Below are 11,999 nucleotides of genomic sequence, written 5' to 3'. Positions count from 1 at the left end.
CTTCTTCCTTCTCTTTTTTCCAACCTCATTCCCTTCTTCTCCTATCTTCTCCTCTTTCTGCTATCTTCCCCTTCTCCTCCTCCTCAATCTCTCCTCCTCCTTCTCTTGTCCTCCTCCTCTCCTTCTCCTCCCCCCTTTCTCCTCTCCTCTTCCTTCTACTTTTTCTCTTTAGTCTCTTCCTCCTCCTCCCCTTCTCTTCTCGTCCTGCCCCTCCTCTTCCTCTCTAACTAATCTGCACTTTCCCAAGCTTTGAACCTACTTTCCAAGAAGCAACATTGACCTTTGATTATTTAAAACTGAAATGATAGCAGATACAAAACCCACAAAATCAGATGATGTTAAGTCACAGTTTCCAACGGTCATCCAAAGGGCTATATAAAGAAGACAGCCCTGTATAGAGGACAAGACCTCCAATCTTCTCTCTACTGCCATTGAAACACCTACCTTAGAGCCAAAATGGGAAATGCTTGGAGACTCTGTTCCCTTTTGATTGCTCTCCTCTCCACCTCCTTGGCCGGTGCTGGTAAGTAGCTTGGAAGGCTGTTCTCCAAGGGGTTTCCATCTTGCTAGAAGGAGGCAGGGGAAAAAATTGAAAGCAGTCGGAAAAGGGTAAAAATGTCCTTAGAGGTCATCTGGTCCAACCTCTGCTCAATGCAGGAATTCCTAGACATGACTCTCCATCATTCAGGACATGGTTGTCCCAAAGGTGCTTTTCCAAAAGGCAACAGGACTTTTTAAATTATTTTCCTTGCAGTAAAAAAAAAAAAAAAAACTAAGACCAAACCTGGAATACTGGTGCCAAAAATACAGCTGCCAAAAAAGCCAACACAGTTCTAGGCTGCATAAACAGAGGGATGGAATCAAGATCACATGAAGGGTTAATACCACTTTATAAGGCCTTGGTAAAGCCACACTTGGAATACGGCATTCAGTTTTGGTCGCCACGATGTAAAAAAGATGTGGAGACTCTAGAAAGAGTGCAGAGAAGAGCAACAAAGATGATTAGGGGACTGGAGGCTAAAACATATGAAGAACGATTGCAGGAACTGGGTATGTCTGGGTAGTTTAATGAAAAGAAGGACTAGGGGAGACATGATAGCAGTCTTCCAATATCTCAGGGGTTGCCACAAAGAAGAGGGAGTCAAACTATTCTCCAAAGCACCTGAGGGCAGGACAAGAAGCAATGGGTGGAAACTAAGGAGAGAAGCAACTTAGAACTAGAGAAATTTCCTGACAGTTAGAACAATTAATCAGTAGAACAATTTGCCTCCAGAAGTTGTGAATGCCCCAACACAGGAAGTTTTTAAGAAGATGTTGGAGAGCCATTTGTCTAAAGTGGTGTAGGGTTTCCTGCCTAGGCAAGGGGCTGGACTAGAAGACCTCCAAGGTCCCTTCCAACTCTGTTATTCTATTCCATTCTACTGCATTTACATTACAAAAAGGATTTTGAGACTTTGGAAAAAGTGTCAAGAAGAGCAAGTAAGTTGATTAAAGGGTTGGAGACATATGAAGAACGGTTGCAGGATTTGGGTTTGGCTAGTCTGAAAAAAAGAAGGACTAGGGGTGACATGATAGCAGTATTCCAGTATTTGAGGGGCTGCCACAAAGAAGAGGGGGTCAACTTATTTTCCAAAGCACCAGAAAACAGGACAAGAAGCAATGGGTGGAAACTAATCGAGGAGAGAAGCAACCTAAAACTAAGGAGGAACTTCCTAACAGTGAGAACAATTAACCAGTGGAACGACTTGCCTTCAGAAGTTCAGTTCAGTTTATTATTAAATTTATATGCCGCCCTTTTCCCCCGAAGGGACCCCGAAGTTGTGGGTGCTCCATCATTGGAGGTTTTTAAGGAGCGATTGAACAACCATTTATATATACTTGCTCAAGCAGAGGGTTGGACTTGAAGACCTCCAAGGTCCCTTCCAATTCTGTCTGTTATTCTATCTCTGAAAGATGACCTTTGTTGAAGAACAAAAAAGAAAAAAAGTGGTGTCAAAACAGGCGAGGGATGGTAAACAAAGGAACCCAAGTGGAATATTATAATTCTATAAATGGAACCACAAATGTATAAGAACCACGAATGTAAAAAAAGAATAATAACTACGTGGATGTATACCTATAATTGTATAGAGAGAACAAAAAATAGAAAAAAACCTTTATATTAAAAAAAAAGAAGACTCAGTAGTTAATGCAGCGGTCTATTTTGCTAACTGATAGCTCATATGGGTCAGAAGGTCCTCCTTGAGGTCCATATTGAACCTAGGAAGTGTACATTCCATCAATACATGGACATCTCAACTTCTCATGGTGATACCCAACTTTGAGCTGCGGTTTTCCAGGATGAATGGAATCCATGAAAGTGGAAATAGCAATGTTAGACTTATATACCGCTTCATAGGGCTTTCAGCCCTCTCTAAGCGGTTTACAGAGTCAGCATATTGCCCCCAACAACAATCCGGGTCCTCATTTTACCCACCTCGGAAGGATGGAAGGCTGAGTTAACCCTGAGCCGGTGAGATTTGAACCGCTGAACTGCAGCTAACAGTCAGCTGAAGTACTGCACTCTAACCACTGCGCCACCTCGGCTCTTTTCAGAAACAGAAGAAGTGACTCAAGTCCTTTCTACAGCTGTGGTCCAGAAGGTCAGCCCTAAGTTGAGACCTTGAGTTCTTGTGGATGTGAGCCCTAATCTCTTAACTCTGGCTTTCTCCAAGGAATACAGTTTGTAGTCTGCTAGCAAGCCCAACTGTATTACCGATTCTGGAGCTGTAACGGTAGGGAGGAAAGACCTTAGCAGAATAACAGAGTTGGAAGAGACTTTGGAGGTCTTCTAGTCCAACCCTCTCCTGAAGCAGCAGACTCTATAACATTCCTGACAAATGGTTGTTCAATCTCTTCTTAAAAGCCTCCATTATTAGAGCATTCACAACTTCTGGAGGCAAGTTGTTCCACTGATTAATTGTTCTCACCGTCAGGGAATTCCTCCTGAGTTCTAGGTTGCTTCTCTCCTTGATTAGTTTCCACCCGTTGCTTCTTATCCTCCCTTTGGGTCCTTTGGAGAACAGCTTGATCCCCCCCCACCTTCTTTATGGAAGCCCCTGAGATATTGAGGTAGATCCTTCTTCTTCACCTCTTCGCAGGACCTCTTCGCAGCCGGATCGTTGGGGGCCGCGAAGCGAAGCCACACTCCAGACCTTACATGGCAGCTTTGAAAATTGATGGAGATTTTGGATGTGGGGGGTTCCTCATTGCCCCCCAGTGGGTGTTGACGGCAGGCCATTGCAGCGGGTGAGTTTGCAATTGGGATGAGCAGTTCCCTAATTTGATGGATGAACGGCTGAGTTGAACGTATGCACCACCTATTTGCTTGTGAAGCCGTTCTGGGTGGCTTCCAAACAGCATAAAAAATACAAACATTGAAATGTTTTCACAGAATAAGTTAAAACTAAGTACTATGCGGAGCAGGGGGGGGGGAAATCTTGTTCCTAGTCCGCTCACCACCTCCAACATGGTATTTCCCTATCAGGGTCCCCGGCCAATTGGCAGAGTTGGGTTTCAGGGCTCTTGCGGAAGGCCAATGGGGGGGGGGGGGGCTGATCTCACCTTGGGGGTGGGGCATGATGTTCCAGAGGGTTCCACCACAAAACCGCGCTCGACTAAACCGCGCCCAACTAAACCGCGTTGCTGACGTCATCAACAGGGCGACAACGGCGCGGAGGCAGAAGCACGCTGTAAACCCTAAACCTAAAATTAACCCCTAAACCTAAACCTAAACCTAACCCTTAACCTAACCCTAAACCTAACCCTTAACCTAACCCTAAACCTAATCCTAACCCTTAACCTAACCCTAACCCTAACCCTAACCCTAACCCTTAACCTAACCCTAAAGCTAACGCTAACCCTTAACCTAACCCTAAACCTAACCCTAAAGCTAACCCTAAACCTAACCCTTACCTTAACTTGAATCGGCTTGCTTTCAAAGCGCTATTTAAAGCGCCCTTCTTTCTCCGCACTGGCTGTTGTTGCCCTGTTGATGACGTCAGCGACGCGGTTTAATCGGGCACGGTTTAGTCGAGCGCGGTTTTGACGGGTCACGGTTCCAGAGGGCAGGAGCCACGGCAGAAAAGGCCCTTCCCTTGGATGCCACTAGCTGGAAGTCCTTGACAAACGGGCTCGGCAGCAGGCCCCTCCTGCCAGAGCGAATGGGGCAGGCCAATCCTTTAGGGGTGAGACACTTCCTCAAGTAACATTGGACCCATGCCAGGCAGGTCTATAAAAGGTGATAAACGACACCTTGAATTGGACCCGAAAGCAGATTGGCAACCAGTGCAGCTCATGCAATCGGTGTGTTACATGGGCCACTCTTTGGGGATCCAAGAACTGTCTGCGCAGAGGCATTTTGCACCAGCTGTAACTTCTGAATACTCTTCAAGGGTAGCCTCATGTGGTTCCACCACAAAACCGCGCTCGACTAAACCGCGTCCGACTAAACCGCGTAGCTGATGTCATCAACAGCGACAACAGCGCGGAGACAGAAGCACGCTGTAAACCCTAAACCTAAAATTAACCCCTAAACCTAAACCTAACCCCCCTAAACCTAATCCTAATCCTAAACCTAATCCTAAACCTAACCCTAAACCTAACCCTTAACCTAACCGTAAACCTAACCCTAAACCTAACCCTTACCTTAAGTTGAATCGCCTTGCTTTCAAAGCGCTATTTAAAGTGCCCTTCTTTCTCCGCGCTGGCTGTTGTCGCCCTGTTGATGACGTCAGCGACGCGGTTTAATCGGGCGCGGCGTAGTCGAGCGCGGTTTTGACGGGTCACGGCCTCATGTAGAGTGCCTGGCATTAGTCCAGCTGTGAGATGTCCAGGGCTTGAATGAACACTGGTCCCTATCTAACAAAATGAAATTCAATGTAGAGAAAACTCCTACACTTAGGGAAGGAAAAACCCAAAGTACACATACAAACTGGGTGAGACCAGGCTTAATAGCAGTCACTGGGAGAGGAATCTGGGAGTCTTGGTGGACAACCAGCTAAATATGAGCCAGCAGTGTGCAGCGGCAGCCAAAAAAGCCAATGCAATCCTAAATTGCATTAACAGAGGGATACAATCAAGATCAAGTGAGGTGGTAATACCACTCTATAAAGCCCTAGTAAGACCACACCTAGAGTACTGCACCCAGTTTTGGTCACCACACTATAAAATGATGTTGAGACTCTAGAGAAAGTGCAGAGAAGAGCAACCAGGATGATGAGGGGACTGGAGAGTAAAACATACGATGAACGGTTGCAGGAACTGGGCACGGCTAGTCTAATGAAGAGAAGGATTAGGGGAGACATGATAGCAGTCTTCCAATATCTCAGGGCCTGCCACAGAGAGGAGGGGGTCAAGCTGTTTTCAAAAGCACCTCAAGGAATAACAGAAGGAAACTGACCAAGGAGAGATTCAACTAGAACAATCAGCCAATGAAACAGAAATTGCCTTTGAAAATTGTGGGAGATTCATCCCTGGAAGCTTTCGAGAAGAGACTGGACTGCCATCTGTCAGGAATGGTTTAGGGTCTTCTGCTTGAGCTGGGGGTTGGACTTGATGACCTATAAGGTCCCTTACAACTGTTAATTAATCTAATTTAACCTAAGAGTGGTGGTCCATAGTAAGGAGGGCTCTGGGAGAAGTGGCTTTGATCTTCACGGAGGTGGGGGAGTTCTCAGAGTGCTACTTCACGGGCTGAAATGTGGCACACCATAACTGGGGTGATTTGGGGTGATTCTGGTTCTGAATCAGGTGTGGCTTTCTTTTTTCTTTTTGTTTCCTTTCAAGAGATACTTCCGTCATTTTGGGCGCGCACGATCTGGATGCTATTGAAGAGAGCCAGCAAATGTTTGGAGTCATAAGCTATCACAAACACCCCGGTTATTCCATAATAAGGGATGTTGCTTTCAATGACATCCTTCTGCTGAAGGTATGAAGAAAAGCACTCCAAAATCAAATGCGAACACCATTCATTTTGCCTACAGGTAGTCCTCGACTTACGACCATTCATTTAGACACCTTCCAAAGTTACAATAGTACTAAAAATGGTATGACCATTTTTCACTTACAGCCTTTGCAGCATCCCCATGGTCACATGATCAACATTCAGACGCTTGGCAACTGACTCATATTTATGACGGTTGCAGTGTCCCAGGGGGTCATGTGATCACCTTTTGTGACATTCTTACAAGCGAAGTTCAATGGGAAGACCAGGTTTGCTTAACAACCATGTAGCTAATTTAACAACTGCAGTGATTCACAATTGTGATTCACTTAACAACTGTGGCAGGAAAGGACATAAAATGGAGCAAAACTCACTTAACAACTGCCTTGCTTAGTAACAGAAATGTTGGGCCCCATGGTGATTGTAAGTCGAGCTGTATTTGAATCAGTAGATGAAATGAAAGAGCTGAAATATGCAGTTTTTTTATATTTGGCAATCCTAGAAATCCACGTCTCCAAACATATACAAATTATACTTTGAACAGAGTCACTCAAATGATTAAAAACATACTTCTCGGATTCGCAAATATGGTCACTCGATTGCATTTTTGGCGCTTGGCAACTGGGCGGCAGTTACGACTGTTTACAGCATCCTTGGGTCACCTGACTGCCCTTAATGACATTTTCTGCTTCTGGTTTTCTGTGAAAAACGTCCATTACAAGACTTCATGACGGTGGCAATTGCTTAATGACCACAATTTTTTCTAATTTCATAAAATTGGATCGGCCATGTGGTGGCCAGCTTGATGACTGGAGGTTCAATTGCAGTCATAAGTTGAGGACTACCTATAATTACGCTAGGAGAAAAAAACAGATTCGGCTTAAATTCAGCTGGAATGTTTTCTTGCTTTTTTCTTCTTCTCGATGGCAGCTGGACCGTAAAGCTGAACTGAATGAATACGTCCAAATGATCCCTATCCCAAAGTCCACGGATGACCTTCCTAAAAACACCCGATGCTCCGTGGCGGGATGGGGCCGGATCGATGCCACGTATCTTCCCACACCGAAGCTCTTTGAGACCAACGTGACGGCCCTTGGCCGTAGAAAATGCCTCCAGTTTGACCCAGAACTTATTGACGGGATGATGTGTGCTGGCAGCCGGGCCACGATATGTGATGTCAGCAACGTGAGTGCCACCATCTTTTTGTCTTGTTTTCTTTTTCCTACTGTTGGAAGGAAAATCCATCCGGTTCAGTTCCAAGCTGGGAGAAAGACACTGGAAACAATATGGAGGTTAGCAATAGCAATAGCAGTTAGACTTATATACCGCTTCATAGGGCTTTCAGCCCTCTCTAAGCGGTTTACAGAGTCAGCATATCGCCCCCACAGTCTGGGTCCTCATTTTACCCACCTGGGAAGGATGGAAGGCTGAGTCAACCTTGAGCCGGTGAGATTAGAACCGCTGAACTGCAGATAACAGTCAGCTGAAGTGGCCTGCAGTACTGCACCCTAACTACTGCGCCACCTCGGCGCTAGGTTGATTGGAAAGGACGTTTAATGATGAACAGAACTGTGCAGTTCTGGGTCAGGTGAAGAAATGGCTGAATGAGTGGGTCGATCTTTTGGAGGCTTCTGTGATTTAGAAGTTTGGACTGTTCTGGGTGATTGTGCAATGATGGGGCTTTTGTGTCTTTTGCTAAATGTTGGTGAGTCAATCCGATTATGTCCTAAAAGCTTCCTGTCCTGTTCTTAGAATTCGGGTGGAGGAGAATGTAAATTTTAATCCCATCCTTGGCGGTGAAGTTCTTTTGTTTAAAAGTTTTATTTTCCATTTTTTCATTTTCATACACTCACATATTTACTGTGCATAGCCGGCGCCATACAACATTAAACAATAATCGCAGCAATTCCTCTTGTCAACAATACCCCCAAAAATACAAGCCCAATATACCTCCTCCACTCTCCATACACCTCTTTCTTCCACCCCCCTCCAACTTTCTATCTTCCCTCCATCATCCCCCTCTACCCTACTTCCCCTCCCCCTCTACCACTCCTCTCTCCCGATCCACTCCCTCCCTTCCTTCTCACCCTCCCTCCCATCCTCTCCCCCCCCGTCCCTCTCTACCGGTCTTTCTTCTATCCCACTCCTCCTCCCCTCGATGTGTTTCCACTATATGTCAGTGTACTTAACTTATCTTATTTTTACAGAGAAATTATAGAAAAACAGTATACATGTGAAGTCACATTACACTGAAATCTAACCTAGTATATATCCCTCCCTCCCCCCACCCTCCCCCAACCCCCACCTCCCTCCCCCCCCAACTTCCCAGAGCCCGTACATGGTATAGATTTTTAACAAACACAGTCTAAAATATATTGAGATATATATATATATATATATATATATATATATATATATATATATATATATATATATATATATATATATATATATATATATATATATATATATATATATATATATATATATATACTTAAAGTCACAACCCCTGGTATGCCCAAGTGTGGGAGGAAGGTCACACTTCCACTCTCTGTCATTAGGCTCGTCACAAGAGTCCATCCAGACAGAAACCCAATATTTTTACTGTTGCCTTTGTTATATTTGTGTTTTTATTTGTGCTGATAAATAAATAAAGGAAGACTAGTATAGATCTATTTCAAGCTATTTAGCTCTCATCAGCTAGCCATATCCATATCAGCACAAATAAAAACACAAATATAACAAAGGCAACAGTAAAAATATTGGGTTTCTGTCTGGATGGACTCTTGTGACGAGCCTAATGACAGAGAGTGGAAGTGTGACCTTCCTCCCACACTTGGGCATACCAGGGGTTGTGACTTTAAGTATATACCTCCCACCCTGGCTGGCTGATAAAAGGAGTCGTTCTCTGTAGCTCAAATGGTTAACTCCCTGCCTGGGAGGCAATAGAGCACAGGTTCGAATCCCAGTAAGGATATGGCTAGCTGATGAGAGCTAAATAGCTTGAAATAGATCTATACTAGTCTTCCTTTATTTATTTATCAGCACAAATAAAAACATATATATATATATATATATATATATATATATATATATATATATATATATACACACACACACACATACATACATACATACATACATACATACATACATACATACATATATATATATATATATATATATATATATATATATATATATATACTTAAAGTCACAACCCCTGGTATGCCCAAGTATGGGAGGAAGGTCACACTTCCACTCTCTGTCATTAGGCTCGTCACAAGAGACCATCCAGACAGAAACCCAATATTTTTTACTGTTGCCTTTTTTGTTACATTTGTTATATTTATGCTGATAAATAAATAAAGGGAGACTAGTATAGATCTATTTCAAGCTATTTAGCTCTCATCAGCTAGCCATACCCAAGTTTTTGGGAATCGAACCTGTGCTCCATTGCCTCCCAGGCAGCTACAGAGAACGACTCCTTATCAGCCAGCCAGAGTGGGAGGTATATACTTAAAGTCACAACCCCTGGTATGCCCAAGTATGGGAGGAAGGTCACACTTCCACTCTCTGTCATTAGGCTCGTCACAAGAGACCATCCAGACAGAAGTCTCCCTTTATTTATTTATCAGCATAAATATAACAAATGTAACAAAAAAGGCAACAGTAAAAAATATATATATAAAAGATTAATAACATCTCTACATTGATCTTAGCTTCTTCTTGTTGCTAAACTAACTTTAAACAATTTAAATCACTCCTGATCTTAAGCATAGGCTATCTGGAATTTCTTAGTCCCGTATTTGTTTTGTGTATAGTCAATCCATTTTTTGGATTGACTATAATGGAGGTGAAGTTCTTTTGTTTTGTGAATAGGCTGGACCAAAATCTTCCTTAAGGGGCACAAAATAAGAAAGGCTGCTTTTTGCCTCCAAAAACATGTTTCTCCATTTCTTCCTTTAGGAAAATATAATATCCTGCCTTTTTAGATATTTCCCAAAATATTTCATTCTTCGGGGTGGCAGGCTTCCCACACGACAATAAAAGGGTATTTTCCGTCTTTCTTTTGGCGATGGCAAACGTTGAATATGTGTTTGTTGCACATCTTTAAAGGCAATGAAAGCTGTCAGGGAATGGCGCAACCAGTGTCCAAATGGAGTCAGAGACGCTGACGCAAACTTGCCGTTTACATAAATATATTTTACAATTGATATACACCAAACACGATAGTCAGGCAAACTTGGAGCATGAGGTAAATCAACACAGCAGGAACATCACGAGGTAAATCACAGAATGCGCACAGAAGAAAAAGGCGGGGAAAAAAGGAAACTCCCCTCCACATCCACAGCAACCAATCACGGCTTAGTTTGCCTCATGCACGAGCCAGCTCTTTTCAACCAATCGGCTATAACTGTGTGTTCTGACTCACTGTTCCAGCTACTGAATTTAATTATATTAACAAAAATCATGAGTCTAGAGCAGTCGTTTTCAAACTTGGCAACTTTAAGATGTTCAGTCCCAGAATTCAGCTCCCAGAATTCCCTGGTCAGAATTGGGGGGCTTCAAATCCCAGCATGCTGGCTGGGGAATTCTGGGAGTTGAAGTCCATAAATGCCGGCTGTGGAATTCTGGGAGTTGAAGTCCATAAATGCTGGCTGTGGAATTCTGGGAGTTGAAGTCCATAAATGCTGGCTGTGGAATTCTGGGAGTTGAAATCCATAAATGCTGGCTGGGGAATTCTAGGAGTTGGAGTCCATAAATGCTGGCTGGGGAATTCTGGGAGTTGAAGTCCATAAATGCTGGCTGGGGAATTCTGGGAGTTGAAATCCATAAATGCTGACTGTGGAATTCTGGGAGTTGGAGTCCATAAATGCAGGCTGGGGAATTCTGGGAGTTGGAGTCCATAAATGCTGGCTGGGGAATTCTGGGACTTGAAGTCCATAAATGCTGGCTGGGGAATTCTGGGACTTGAAGTCCATAAATGCTGGCTGGGGAATTCTGGGACTTGAAGTCCATATAACTTTAAGTTGCCAAGATTGGCAAAAACTGGTGTAGGAGCAAGGATGGAAAACATAGGGTGGCGGGTCCTCCCTCCTCAAACCTCCCCCCCCGCCACATGTATCTGACGACCTACTTTTGGAAGAGGAAAGAATGAGTCAGAAAGTGTCCCCCCAACTTAGTCTCTATTAAAAATGTATTTGCTTCGTCTCACTTTGACAATACTCATTGCTGGTGAGGGGGGGGGGGGGTTGGGCTAGATGATCTACAAGGTCCCTTCCAACTCTGTTAATCTGTACCCTTTCTCTACCTGTCCCCAGGGGGATTCTGGGAGTGCCTTGATCTGCAATGGGGTGGCCCACGGCATCGTCTCCTATGCCTTCCAGATCCCGCCTTCCATATACACCCGCGTGGCTTTCTACCTTCCTTGGATCCAGACGGTGATGAATGAACACTGATGAAGAGAGAGAGAGAAATCTATTGCATCTATTGTTTCAAATTCAGTCCGTCTGTTTCCATCGCTTTTGCTTCCCCGATGCTTTGCAGCTGCTGAAGTGAATTTTGCAATACAGAAAGTCTTGAGAAGGGAACAATCTTTGATTGGGCATGTTACAAAAGTTGGTCTTTCAATTTGCACAAAGTCAGGTCCTCCCTTATCAATTACTGAACTGGCTATTAGTTCTCCCAATGTACATCCTTGGTACTAGTTCCTTGTTGACAAAGTGCTGGGTCCATTTACAGGCAGCCCTCAACTTAAAACCGCAATTGAGCCCAAAATTTCTGTTGCTAAGAAAGACAGTTGTTAAATGAGTTTTGCTCCATTTTATGATCTTTCTTGCCATGGGTGTTAAGTGAATCACTGTAGTTGCTAAGTAAATAACACGGTTGTTAAGTGGGGGGGGGGTTTCACATGATTTCCATTTGGGACCTTCCCAGCCAGCTTTCAACAAAAGTCAACGTGGGAAGGCACATTTGCTTAATGACTAAGTGGTTCGCTTAACAACTGCAGTGA

At 43.9% G+C, this 11,999-nt stretch overlaps 1 protein-coding gene across 1 annotated transcript; it reads left to right on the top strand.

Moving 5' to 3' along the window:
• Positions 1-426: 426 nt before the first annotated feature.
• LOC106541429 (mast cell protease 1) lies at positions 427-11,651 on the top strand. The gene is made up of 5 exons (XM_087703305.1): positions 427-523; positions 3,141-3,288; positions 5,827-5,968; positions 6,914-7,168; positions 11,308-11,651. The coding sequence occupies exons 1-5, from the start codon at positions 457-459 to the stop codon at positions 11,443-11,445; spliced, it is 750 nt and encodes a 249-aa protein (XP_087559431.1). The 5' UTR covers positions 427-456; the 3' UTR covers positions 11,446-11,651.
• Positions 11,652-11,999: the final 348 nt, after the last annotated feature.

This window comes from Thamnophis sirtalis, unplaced genomic scaffold (genome assembly GCF_051295495.1).
Source record: "Thamnophis sirtalis isolate CommonGarterSnake01/CBP01778 unplaced genomic scaffold, rThaSir2_p1.2 scaffold_1, whole genome shotgun sequence".
Taxonomy (NCBI): Eukaryota; Metazoa; Chordata; class Lepidosauria; order Squamata; family Natricidae; genus Thamnophis; species Thamnophis sirtalis.
Note: the sequence above shows the minus strand (reverse complement) of the source record. Positions and strands in the feature narration are given on the sequence as shown.

What these genes read in the sequence shown, in the direction of transcription:
- LOC106541429 (XM_087703305.1), top strand. Translation starts at nt 457, where the DNA reads ATGGGAAATGCTTGGAGACTCTGTTCCCTTTTGATTGCTCTCCTCTCC. An exon ending in ATGACATCCTTCTGCTGAAG is followed by an intron (nt 5,969 to 6,913) that starts GTATGAAGAAAA and finishes TCTCGATGGCAG; the next exon opens with CTGGACCGTAAAGCTGAACT. An exon ending in CGATATGTGATGTCAGCAAC is followed by an intron (nt 7,169 to 11,307) that starts GTGAGTGCCACC and finishes ACCTGTCCCCAG; the next exon opens with GGGGATTCTGGGAGTGCCTT.